This window comes from Danio rerio, chromosome 4 (genome assembly GCF_052040795.2).
Source record: "Danio rerio strain M-AB ecotype USA chromosome 4, GRCz13ab, whole genome shotgun sequence".
NCBI lineage: Eukaryota > Metazoa > Chordata > Actinopteri > Cypriniformes > Danionidae > Danio > Danio rerio.
Genome location: NC_141024.2, coordinates 46,312,911 through 46,326,447, shown reverse-complemented (window position 1 = coordinate 46,326,447; position 13,537 = coordinate 46,312,911). Strand labels below are relative to the sequence as shown.

At 39.6% G+C, this 13,537-nt stretch overlaps 2 protein-coding genes and 2 non-coding genes across 10 annotated transcripts in view; 2 read left to right on the top strand and 2 right to left on the bottom strand.

The window, feature by feature from the left end:
- The window catches only part of LOC148681932 (uncharacterized), a 398,953-nt gene extending 386,659 nt beyond the window's left edge, over positions 1–12,294 (top strand). Inside the window, exon 3 of the mRNA XM_088650231.1 lies at positions 8,713–12,294. The gene's annotated coding sequence lies outside the window, so the exon portion shown is untranslated. The remainder of the gene's footprint in view (positions 1–8,712) is intronic.
- Positions 1,495–1,566, bottom strand: trnae-cuc (transfer RNA glutamic acid (anticodon CUC)). The gene has a single exon. It is a non-coding gene; the product is annotated as a tRNA-Glu (tRNA).
- Positions 1,864–1,936, top strand: trnar-acg (transfer RNA arginine (anticodon ACG)). The gene has a single exon. It is a non-coding gene; the product is annotated as a tRNA-Arg (tRNA).
- The window catches only part of LOC147845034 (uncharacterized), a 26,798-nt gene continuing 23,579 nt past the window's right edge, over positions 10,319–13,537 (bottom strand). For 5 of the 7 annotated variants that reach the window (XM_088650568.1, XM_088650567.1, XM_088650569.1 and 2 more), the window contains one exon: positions 10,319–12,291. In XM_088650568.1, coding sequence (XP_088506694.1) covers positions 11,258–12,291 — 1,034 coding nt within the window. In that variant the 3' untranslated portion in view covers positions 10,319–11,257. The remainder of the gene's footprint in view (positions 12,292–13,537) is intronic. The other 2 variants (XM_088650572.1, XM_088650571.1) reach the window with 1 other exon arrangement.

Genomic DNA, 13,537 nt, shown 5'->3' with positions numbered 1-13,537 from the left:
AACAAAGTGCCAGCCTAAAACAAGATTGCAGTCAAAATGACCACCTCAGACAAGTGAGAGCAATGTTTCAGTCTCTGTTATATGTCGGCAAATATGCCACACAGTGCAGACGCTCATACTACTGAAAAGGAAGTTACCTGACTGAGAAAGGTATAAATAGAAATCGGAGCCTGCTCCAAATGGCCTGGTCAGCTCCAAGCGGGTGAGACTTGAGCTCCAAGTGGGCTGTAAAAACCTCCTGGAGTTTTCATTCATTTAATGTCTGGTACAAGACACTGCGTCCAACCAGTTATGTTTGAATGTCAAACCTACCCCAATCCTTAACCCAACCTCACAGTTTCCTGCTGTGTTTTATCAACCTCCCAACCTACCCCAACTCTTAACCCAACCTCACAGTAACAAACCTCCATGTGGGTTTCATTGATTCAATGTCTCGTACATGGCACAGAATACAACCTATCGCAGTTTATTAAAATCACACCAACCCCAGCCCTAGGCCCAACCTCACGGTAACCTGCTGTGTTTTATTCAATTTTACTCCTACCCCAACCCTAAACACAACCTCAGAGTAAGCAGTTTATATATATTTTTTTTATTTTTATGAATGTCTACTACAGCTACATCAATCGCAAACCCAGCCTACGTGCGGCATAAATGCCTACCACTTAGAGGTCATCCAGGCAACTTGCAGTGTAATCTCCTTCACTTGTAAGTCTCTGAGCTGCAGCAACACCTAAGCGCTCTGACACACAGACACAAAAGAAACCATTGCTTTTAACCTCCTCTTGGAGAGGAGTAAGTCTCCGACCCTGGATCTCAGGTCTTCTATGGAGGGACTGTCAGGAATCCTGTAAGAGCATCCCATCCACACAACCTCTTGCCATAAAAACAAAGCAGAATGTGTGGTGAAGGAACTCCGGGTTGACAGAGCCTTGTCCTTGCTCCAAGCAATGTGCTAACAAGGTGCTGAACAGAGTGACGGTGGCACAAAGGTTAGCGCTTATGACTACGGATCAGAAGGTTCTCGGTTACGGAAACCAAGAAACTGTGTATGAGAGAGTGCGTAAGTGTATGAGTGGCACTTGTGCAAGCGGAGCAGGGACGTGCCTGCGATCAGAATGAACTGGAGTTTGTGCCAAGACTGGCTTTCCAAAGTGGCAGTTCCAATATGGTCTAGCGGTTAGGATTCCTGGTTTTCACCCAGGCGGCCTGGGTTCGACTCCCCGTATGGGAAGGCTTGAGTGCTTTTGCTTCTGTCCTTTTTGGCCAGCGGTCGGACTGCAGCTACTTTATAGCATGTGGTTGTGGAACTGCGCCATAAGGCTTCGATAGCTCAGTTGGTAGAGCGGAGGACTGTAGGTAGGATGATGGCAATCCTTAGGTCTCTGGTTCGACTCCGGCTCGAAGGACATCTTTTGCGCTCAGAGCCGCTTTCTTGCCTTCGCCAAGTGAGTTCACCACTGCTCAAAGTTCAGCATGGAGGTGAAAAGGAAGTTCCCTGACCGGGAATCGAACCCGGGCCGCGGCGGTGAGAACGCCGAATCCTATCCACTAGACCACCAGGGAAGCTCTGGCTGAAGGTTGCCCTCAAGTCTAGCTGTGGGCCTCCACCCAGGTGTGCTACAGCTGCTCTGACAAAAATAACTCTAACGTTTGCAACCTCCTCCTGGGGAAGAGAAAGTCTCAGAGCCTGGATCACAGTTCTTCTTGGGAGGGACTGTCACATGCTCGGTGTAAGAGCATCCTATCGACACCACAACTTGCCATGACAACAAAGCACAGCATGCGTTGAAGGAACTCCATGTTCACCGAGCCGTGTCCTCTTTCCAATCAGCATGCTACTGAGCACTGCTGACGCAGACTGGGCCAGTGGCGCAATGGATAACGCGTCTGACTACGGATCAGAAGATTCTAGGTTCGACTCCTGGCTGGCTCATTCAGGATTTTTTTGCGTTGCTCTCAGTGCAGTGCGGTCGCGGTTTGTCCCTGCCGGAGTTGTTCGGTTCTACTCTGGAGTGAATCGAGTTTCTGGGGCCGCCAGCACAGAGCCTGTGGGGTGCTCTCCTGGGTTCAAAGGCTGCCCCAACTGCTCTCATGTCTTGGTCCCGTACATCCCTCAGGACTTCCAGAAGAAACCAGTACAGCCACTCTCCTGGGAAGACGGCAGTGACAGCTTGTAGACCAAAATGTTTGCTGTAAGGCTAAGGCGTTCTACTGCAGCACAGATACGCATTCGAAAAGCAGACAATATTCAAAAACAAAGTGCCAGCCTAAAACAAGATTGCAGTCAAAATGACCACCTCAGACAAGTGTGAGCAATGTTTCAGTCTCTGTTATATGTCGGCAAATATGCCACACAGTGCAGACTGGGCCAGTGGCGCATACTGGCACCTGTAATTCGTGGTTATTCTTAGTTACACCGGCCAATCACGTTCCGAGTTGGAACCAAGATTTTTTTTAATTCATGGGTACGCTGGCCAATCACGTCCCGAGCTGGAACCAAGATTCACCCTATTCTTGGTTACGGCAGCCAATCATGTTCCGAGTTACAATGAACGCTATGGCCATTCAGAGCCCTTATACCATTCAAGATTTGTACTGTAATAACAGATTTCGTTGCAGATTAATTCGGACAACAATTGCAAACTAAGTATTTTTATAACAAGTTGGTTTAAATGAATAACCATTACAGTGACATTAATTACTACAACACGATTATTATATGATTGTTATAGATGTTGTATAACGTTATTTGGTAAGATTAACTTAGCTGACCAAGCACTCTTTAAAGTTTTACTACAAACATTTTAATGCAGTTATTATACATTACAACACTTTATATTATTATTTACTACCATAGTTACAATAATGCCCGTGCATTATTCTAACACATCAATGAATCACTCACTTATAATAAATATAAGGCTCATTTCATCAGTCACTGATTATAAACAAATATTATAATAACGCTCACATATGACTACATCACTAATCATAAACTAATCTAATAAATCAATCACAAAGCAAAAAAACAATATGGATCACGCATGAATGCATCACTAATAATAAACCAATAATAGAATAATGCTCACACATTAATTCATCACTAATAATAAAGCGATAATATAAGGGTCACACATTAATGCATCTTCAATAATAAACAAATAATATAATAATGCACACGCATTAATTCATCCCTAATTATAATCCAGTAACAAAGTTAACATTAATAATCTTCTTTAATTTTCTATTTCACAGACATAGATTAAATTTAGTAACAGACTAAAATATAAGTAACTTCAATTTAAAGTAATAGTTTGATATATTGAATATGTATGAAGACAGTTGTGCCTTGTCTACTAAAGAAAGAAAATTGATTGATTTATGTTTAATACAAGCAAGGCGTTGTATTGCTTTATGCTGTTAAAATGTTAATCGCCCCTCCATTGGATTTTGGTTGAGAAACCTTATAACATGCTTGGCTCTTGAAAAGCTCACATATATAATAAGGAAAAAATCCTCTGAATTTTTTTGACATCTGGGAGTTGTTTTTGAACTTTGTAAAAAACGGAGATATTGCAGAAGCTTCGGAAGTCTGAAGTTGTGGGATGTTAATTGGTGCTTGATTTTATTTTTATTTATTTATTTATTATATTTATTATGTGTATATGTATATGTGTAATTTATTATTTTATTTATTTGCATTTTTTTATTATTATTATTTTTTTTTTTTCCCTAAGCCTGTCTAGGGTAAGTTCTGGGTAATGTAAAATCTTGAAAAAACTCAATAAAGGCATGTTATACAAAAGTAATAGTTTGAATGCACTGCTTTTACATGTAATAAAACAGTAGTTTTCAAAATGTAGAAAATATTTTCTTTTTGGAAATGAAAATATTGTCTTCTAAATAATTTACGTTACATGTACATTATTACATTACAAAAGAGATAAAGTAAATTTCACTTATTCACTGTCTCAACTTGGACTAACATTGTTATTAATGATATAATTATTTTAATGATGGCAGCCTGAATCTGACAGATAGAGGCAACAAAAGTAAAGGATGCTAACAAAGGAAGGTCATACAGAAAACTGTCCCCAGATGCAGTACTGGACAAGACTAAAAAAACTTAAATGAGGACCATGGAGATGTGATTAACAGAAAACATATGCTGGGTTTCTTTGAAATCCAGTTTGGTGTATTTTGTGGCCAAACATTCAGGTGGGTGGCTGAAAATGCACTAGGTTATGCTGCTTACCTGGCAGCTAGAAAGAGGGACCACACAGGAGGAAGAAAAGACTCAAAAAGAACATGCCCACAACAAAGTGAGTTTAAGAGAATATATTGAGCTCTTTATTTCTGGCAAAATTGCCATTGCCATGAAGGAAGAGCAATATGATGGGAAAGCTCCCCAGCACTCTGCTCCCACCCAGCACTCTGCCATGACCCAACACACTGCTCCTACCCAGCACTCTGCCATGACCCAACACACTGCTCCTATCAAGCACTCTGCTCCTACCCACACTGTAAAAAATTGCTGTTAAAAAACGGTCAGATTCTACAGTAAAATAATGTTTTTTTTCACTAAAACAGTAATATTCTGTTAAAAACAGTGCTTTCTGGGTAACATTTTTGTTTTCGAGAAAGTAACCAACTGCAGAAAACTGTGAGCTAACAGAGTTCAGATTCGATGTTTTGAAGTCTGTGTTTGAAATCACACTGTGTGTCCTTGTTCACTATTTCATACACTAGTTAACTAAAATAGTTCACCAGACAGTTTTAATGAACACTAATGAGTGAATTCAGACACTGATGAACACCTGCTGTTAATAATCTCAATTACTGAAGGAAATAAACAAGAAACACAAACAGTGACTTGAGTTACAGCATTAAATAAAATCAAATAAAATAAAACAGCTTCAGTCTCAGCAGAGGATCATTAAACAACTCCACAAACAACAGCAGACACACTTATTACTGACTGATTTGACTTCCATACTATTCTCATTGAGATCCAACAGAAATTAAGGTGTTTTTTGTGTCACCGTAATGGAGTGAGGGGCTGATTTAGTTGGGCTCTTCACCCTTGAACTAATTAATTCAGACTCTCCAATTGCAATAATAAAGAGTTAACAAAATACTTGTATTATAGTAATCAAGTTGGAAAATCAATAAATAGAGAAATCTATTTGTCTGAAATTAGTTCTGATAACTGTTTTGTTATAAATCTGGAAGAAGGGCCACATTCAATAGATTTTATGCTTAGTTGCAGGTATTAATTTAATTAATGAGAAGTGGAAACAGAAAAGATACCTCTGTAATTACTTAACAGTTAAGAAATAACATACAAAAACAGTTCAGTTATGACAAATACACACTCAGACCTCATGAATCTGACCTTGTATCTCAACAATGGTAACAATTCAAATGTTTCATGCTGCAATGCATGCTGGGAGTGGCACGGTACAAATATCCCAGCATGCATTGCGGTATAAACAAATGTTGTATAATGGTCTAACAGTTTTCTTTATTTGTGTTTGATTCTGCTGTTGTTTATGTTTAGACTTTCAGTTGCCTGTTTGTGAGTTAAACTGTTAATTTTGTTAAATTTGTTGTCACCATTATTGAGGTTCATACGCTGATTATTGATGTCTCTTAGAATGCGATTTACACCATAGAGCAGTGTTATTGTCCAAGATATTCTTAAAAACTTCCAGAAATCATTGCCATATATAGATATATTATGTAAAACAATAGATTTAACATTAAATAGGAGCAGTAAATTTTCTTTTACTAAATGAGAACATACTCTGCCATTCAATAGCAACATGAACATCACCAGATCTTATTTAGGTTTTTGGCTGGCTTGCCACAACAAAGGAGCTTTTTAAACAAATTTCTTAACAATTGCAGCAGTTAAGATATATATATATATATATATATATATATATATATATATATATATGTACATATATATATGTACATATATATATATACATATATATATATATATATATATATATACATATATATATATACATATATATATATATGATACGTCATGATACATGATACGTGATGATGTTTGTAGAGTTGTTTAATCATCCGCTGATCATTTAAATGATTTAATCATTTGTTGTTCTTCAGGTTATTTCATTATAAAGCTGTGACTAAAGTTTTGTATGTTCTGTTCTTGTTTTTTCCCTTCAGTATTTCTACATTTGTTCATTGTTAATCCTCAATTATCATTTAATTAGTCAGTTAATTAATGAAATTACTTCAGCTTTGCTACATGTTTCTTGAACACTCAGTAGTGTGGACACTTCAATAAAAACTGAAGTATATGCTCTGGGGTTTAAAGGGTTAAAGGTATGAGAGGTAAAAACACAGTGTAAAAATGTATTTTAACAGTAATATACTGTTAATTTAAACTACGGAAATAGACTGTAAAAAAACAGTAGATTGCTGGCAACCACAGCTGCCAGTAGATTACCGTTAAATCAAGAAAAAAAAACAGTATTTTACTGCAAAACCTGAAGCTAATTTCTTCTGTGTATCACCGTTGTGGAGGAGAGTAGAGCCAGTGTATGAGTTAAAGATGAACAATGAGCTGCTGATGTTATTCTGTATGTTTCTTTATTTAAAGACAGCGGCTGTTTAGTTGCTGATGCAGTCAGAATCTCTCTGGTGATTCCAGATTTACATGTATGTGTGCTGTTGTGAAAAATAAGACATTAGAGTTAAACCGAACTTTTCTAATTAACTAAAATAAGTTATCATTATAAGTATGCTTCTAATAATTTATAGCACATTACTTCATAAACTCATTCAGCAGTTGACCAAGTTGAGGCAGTTGCTTTCAGTGAGCAAAATGAGTTCACTTGAGTATTGTGTAAATCAATGTAGTCCATGTATTTTTACAGACACATACTGTAAAATAACAGTACATTGCTGGCAACTGCAGCTGCCAGTATTTTACTGTTTTTTAACGGGACAATTTTTAACAGTGCAGCACTCAGACTAGGGAACCCCTAGGATCCTCCAAATGAAATTCAAGGCTTTGTAAGACTTTTTCAAAACCATTTAAAATGAAATTAAATGCCGACTTCAAACCCATTCCGACAAAAGTATGAGGGAAAAATGTCAAATCTGTATAAAGTTTGAACCCTAGAAAATAAGTATGTACAATTGGGCTACTTGAATTAAATAAAGCATTTTATTTCAATTTTCTGTTATATTTAATACATACGTAACAGTGTGGTCAGCACCCAGTAGTGAATATGAAGGTCAAACATGACCACAAACCCGTTGGCCTTATTGACCTGGTCAGCCAGTTCTTTAGTTATAAAAGGATCTGAATTAAGTAATATATGCAGTTTTGTTGCTTCCGCACAAGAATGTAACTGCAATCTCAGAGTCAGGAAACATGGTTTTAAAAACCTTTGTAATGTTCTTATTCGATGTGAAAGAGTGGTGCTCAGGGATTGTTTTAAGGACCCGCATCACATCTGCCTGCAGAGCTGGGATGTTGGGAGATAGGATGTTCCTTTGCTGTGGTGTCAGTGTTGGGCAAGCTACTTGAAAAATGTAGTGAGCTAAGCTATTAGCTACTCTACTTATAACATTTACATTTAGTCATTTAGCAGACGCTTTTATCCAAAGCGACTTACAAATGAATACAAGGCAGCAATTTACACAACTATAAGAGCAACAATGAACAAGTGCTATAGGCAAGTTTCAGTTATGTAAAGTCTAAGGAGGAAAGCATTAGTAATTTATTTCTTTATTTTTGAGTACAGTTAGTGGTATATCCAGAGAGGCAATTGCAGATTAGGAAGTGAAGTGGAGACTAAATAGTTGAGTTTTTAGTCATTTCTTGAAAACAGAGAGTGACTCTGCCGTTCTGATGCAGTTAGGGAGTTCATTCCACCAACTGGGCAGATTGAACCCTCTTTGGTATGGAACCATGAGGCAACGTTCATTCACTGAACGCAAGTTTCTAGAGGGCACATAAATCTGCAGAAGTGAGAGCAGATAAGGAGCAAAGCCAGAGGTCGCTTTGTAGGCAAACATCAGAGCTTTAAATTTGTTGCGAGCAGCAACTGGCAGCCAGTGCAAACAGATGAGCAGCGGAGTGACGTGCTCTTTTTAGGTTCATTAAAGACCACTCATGCTGCTGCGTTCTGGAGCAGCTGAAGAGGCTTGATAGGTTTAGCTGGAAGCCCCGCTAGTAGAGAGTTGCAGTAATCCAGTCTGGAGAGAACAAGAGCTTGAACAAGGAGTAAGATAAGAAGGGTCAGACTTTTCTGATGTTATAGAGTGCGAATCTGCACGATCAAGCAGTTCTAGAGATGTGGTCAGAGAAGTTTAGTTGGTCATCAATCATTACTCTAAGGCTTTTCACCATTTTGGATGCAGTAATGGTTGCCCCATCCATCTGGATTGAAAAATTATGGTGTAGAGTCGGGTTGGCAGAAACTACAAGCATTTTCGTTTTTGCGAGGTTCAGCTGAAGAGGATGATCTTTCATCCAGTGTGAAATGTCTGACAGGCAGGCTGAGATGCGAGCTGGAACCGAGGGATCATCAGGGTGAAAAGAGAAGTATAGCTGGGTATCATCAGCATAGCAGTGGTAGGAGAATCCATGTCTCTGGATGACTGGTCCAAGAGATGTTGTGTGATCCTCCACGACCGAGAGCAGGGCAGTCTCAGTTGAATGGCCTTTCTTAAAGCCAGATTGCCAGCTTAACTAGACTAAAAGCTTACCTATTGGAAATGTAGCAAGCTAAGCTAAAAACTCCTTGGCAAAAGTAGTGTAGCTACATCCAAGCTATTTTTACAATATTCATATTTAAATCGAAGCAACTTAAATCCAAGTCAATCATATCTTAGTGATCAAATAAAACTGTCAATGAAAAATAATTTAGTTCAGTTATTTACTGTAAATAATATGCTGTACCAAACAGAAACAAATTATAGTATATAACAGCAAAAACTAAAATCTAATAAAACCTGGTGTTACACAATTAAAATACTATAGTCATAGTAAAGGGAAATACTTTATAATAAGCATTATATAGTATATATATTTACAACTCTTCATTAATGAATTACACCCTAATCTAATCTCTCTCAGTCATCTTTCAATCAAGCAAGTTTCTTGTGTCAGCCCAATGATTGTTTGGCTACATCACCAACCAGAGCGAGAGGTGGCAGTAATGCATCAAAAACTTTATAATCGACCACCGTAAAACAGGAAGAAGAAACTGTCATTCTTCTTATGTAGAAATTTCTTCATTACTTATTGTTAAAGCTGTTTCAGTAATCAAAGAGGTTTCCGCTGCACAGAACTGCACAACAGGTGGTTGGCACTGACAAGCAGTACTTCACGTGGTGTGTTTGGCAACCCCCCATATGGGAGTCCAAGGCCGTAACACCCATTGTCGCTAAGGTTAGCTTAAAAGATTTCCGGGATCAACAGCAATAGGCGTGGCGGTCATTTCCTGGCACATTCTTAACCCAAACTCAATTCGGATTCCATGGCCACAGCGACACTTTCCCATTTTAGCCGACAAACTGGGCTAGCCACTATCTTGTTCTGTGCCTCACCTCAAGTAACCATATGACGGGTGCGCACACTGTCGCGCTTTCTGCTATGACGTGGAGCACGAGGTGCACTCAGCGTTACGCTGCATGCATTTTTAATTAGCCTACATTAGTAACAGTTCATTTTGTTACGGTATGAACTTAATCCTAGGAAAGGCAAAAATAAATGAATAAAATTAAGACCTTTGTAATGAAATTCAATACTTCATTTACAAAATTCAAGGCTATTAAGGCCTTCATTTGAGATTATAAAATTGAAGAGTTTTTCACTGCTTTTAAGACCCCGCAGGTACTCTGGACATGGACCTTCAGCATGCAGTGGGACGGTTTGCTGCTAAGTGTGACATGGCAGGGAAAGAAACAGCACCTCTAAGTCAGAAACAATAATGCTTGAATGGAAAACAGTGGCCACCTCCAGTTTGGCGGAGAGTCCTTACCCCAAATGGAGTTTAAGTATCTGCATTTTTTTTGCCATGAGGAATGAAATATGTGATTAAAAGATGGATCAGTGCAGCGGCAGCAATAATGCATTTGATGTAATTGTCTGTCGTGGTGAAGAAGCTGAGACAAAAGGTAATCTAAGTACCTACTCTCACCTATGGCCATGACTGAAAGGACAAGGTCTCGAATACAACCGGACACATTTTACAAAGTGTTATGACCAGTTTGTTTGAGTTGCAGCATAAAAGAGAGATGAGCCTGATGGCATAACCTGATTGCAAATGATTTATTATAAAATGTAACTCATAGAACAATCAATCAAAGCAACCAACAAATGTCTAGGGATAATAATGAAGATAAAAAACTTAGGATATAATCACAACAACACTTTAACTACATGATGTAAGTAATGCAAAACAAAACCATAAGGTTAAAGAGTCAATGATATGGCAGGTCTTGACATGAGGACTCCTGAGTAGCCACAGCATCCTGGGGTAGCTAGCACAACTACTTTTATATACCCATTGATGAGTAATGCAGGCATCCAATCAAGATTTACCACATACTCCAATCTGGATTTCTCATTCAGGGAGTCAGACAGAGAACATCATCAAAAACAACACTAGCTACAGGAATACAATTAAGAGTGGATAACAGATGAGATTTCAAGCCACAGAGATGATGTTTGCCAGATGTTTATAAAACTGTTCTTCTCTCAGCCACCATCATTGTGTTTACATAAATGCGAGGAGCGCGACACATTTACAACCCCACCTACTGCAGTGTAGGAAAACAGTATACGTCACTCAGCCTTTTCAAACATTATTCAGACATGAAACATCCTGTGCACAGAGAAAATGTTTTGCTGCATTCATGTCATGTGGAAGCTAAGGTCACACTAGAATTTGAGCATGCGAAATTCTGTTGTACAGCGCTGTGAAAAGGAGCCGGATTAAACAAGATGATCAGACATTTAAAAAGCAAACGATTGGTCTATATTTTACTAACTGTCCAGAGAGATCTTGTTTTGATCTTCGATAGGTCTCACACAGTCAAGTTATGCAATTTTGCAGGTCAGAATTCACCAAGCTTGAACTCTGCAAGGCAATGAACTGCGAAACTTGAGGCACGAACTTGCATTTCCGGTCTGACGCATTCACGTGCGTATGAATGGAAGTCTATGGGGAGAAAAGTCCAGTGTGACCACAGCTTAAGTGCAAGTGACTGGTGTCTCTCCAGTGTGAATCCTCATGTGTCGACTAAGGGAGAATGAGCAGTAAAAACTCTTCCCACACTGAGTGCATGTGAATGGTCTCTCTTCAGTGTGGATCCTCATGTGGTAATTAAGGGATGTTGATAGGCTGAAACTCTTTCCACACTGAGTGCAAGAGAATGGTTTCTCTCCAGTGTGGATCCTCATGTGTCGAATAAGGGAGGATGAGAAGTAAAAACTCTTCCTACACTGAGTGCATTGGAATGGTTTCTCTCCAGTGTGGAACATCATGTGTTGATTAAGGTATGATGAGCAGATGAAACTCTTTCCACACTGAGTGCATGCGAATGATTTCTCTTCATTGTGGATCCTCATGTGTCGATTAAGGTGTGATGAGCGGGTAAAACTCTTCCCACACTGAGTGCATGTGAATGGTTTCTCTCCAGTGTGGATCCTCATGTGTTGATTAAGGTATGATGGTTGGCTGAAACTCTTCCAACACTGAGTGCATGTGAATGGTTTCTCTCCAGTGTGGATCCTCATGTGTTGATTAAGGTATGATGATTGGCTGAAACTCTTCCCACACTGAGTGCAAGTGAATGGTTTCTCTCCAGTGTGGATCCTCATGTGTTGATTAAGGTGTGATGAGCAGGTAAAACTCTTCCCACACTGAGTGCATGCAAATGGTTTCTCTCCAGTGTGGATCCTCATGTGTCGATTAAGGGAGAATGAGCAGTAAAAACTCTTCCTACACTGAGTGCATGTGAATGGTTTCTCTCCAGTGTGGATCATCATGTGTTGATTAAGGTGAGATGAGCAGATAAAACTTTTCCCACACTGAGTGCATGTGAATGGTTTCTCTCCAGTGTGGATCATCATGTGAATCTTAAGTTTGCTTTTGTTTGCCAAACTCTTTTCACACTGGGTACAGGTGAAACGATTCTTGTTTCTCCTTTTCAAAAAATGAGTTTTTTCCTCAATTTTGACATGATGTTCCTCCTCTTTACTCCCCTCATTCTCTTCAATGTGGTCTGAAAGAAAAAAAATAATAAAACATTAGTTTACATTAAGTCTTAAAAACTCTCATCAAAAGTTGTTGTTTGGTCCATTAACGTGTACACATTTAAGCAGATACAAGTCAATTCATCTTTATTTATCTAGTGCATTTACAACGTAAATTGTGTCAAAGCCACTTAACATTGAAGTTATAGTAAATTGAAACAGTTTCAGTCCAGTTTTCAGTTTCTTACATAATCAGAGATGTATAAAGTACTAGAGACCCATACTGAAGTAAAAGTACAAGTGCTTTATCAAAAATTGACTTGAGTAGAAGTAGAAGTGCTCTTTAAGCACGATACTTAAGTGGAAGTACAAAAGTATCAACATTTTTGTACTTAAGTATTGCAAGTAGTTTATTTCAAAATTTACTAAAGTACTGAAAGTAAAAGTACAAGTATTGTGTAATGTAGTTATTAAAGAAAGCAGTCAAAATACACTAATTGTTTTGTTTATTTTAAATATCTTTTTTGGGGTACTTGATTAAGCAGAACGAAAAGAAACATGGCTTACGATACTGTTTTTGTGAGTTTTCGGCTCCCTCGGAGCTAGAGCTTACAAAGCTACGGACCAGCCTGCATCTGCCTTGCATGCGATAGCCACCGACCAGCGCTACCAAGCGCAGGCGCTGGCCGAGCTGCACGAGGGTGGGTCCAACCCAGGCTTATGAGCTTCGCACCGCAGCCGACTAAGCTCTTCGGACTACTAAGTCTGCTGCGGGTGCTTTGGGGAGGACGATGTCCACACTAGTGGTCCAGGAGCCCCACCTCTAACAAAACTTGGTTGATATGCGCAAAGTTGACAAAGTCCGCTTTCTTGACTCGCCCATATCCCAAGCTGGTCGGCGACACAGTCTGCGAATTCACCCAGGATTTCGAGGCAGTGAGAGAGCAGTCCGATGGGTGATGTCTAATCGGCGGCCCCGTAAGCCCGCTCCGCCCACCTCTGGCGAAGCGAGCGCGTCGAGCACCTCGGAAGCAGGCAACTCCCCCTGCCCAGACACAGCTAAGTCCAGCAACGGACCGCGAAGCGTCCCTGGGACAGGTCATCTGGAGAGGAGGGAACTTGCTCTTTCCCCGCTGGAGGGCGGGGCGCCATTTCCAACGGCACCTTTTACTGCCATGAAATGAAAGGGCACTTTTCCACTTCCCCAGAGGTGACAGCCCGAAATCTGCCAGTTTGAGCTCAGCTCTCTAGCTCGTAGGTTCGGTGCACTCCGCC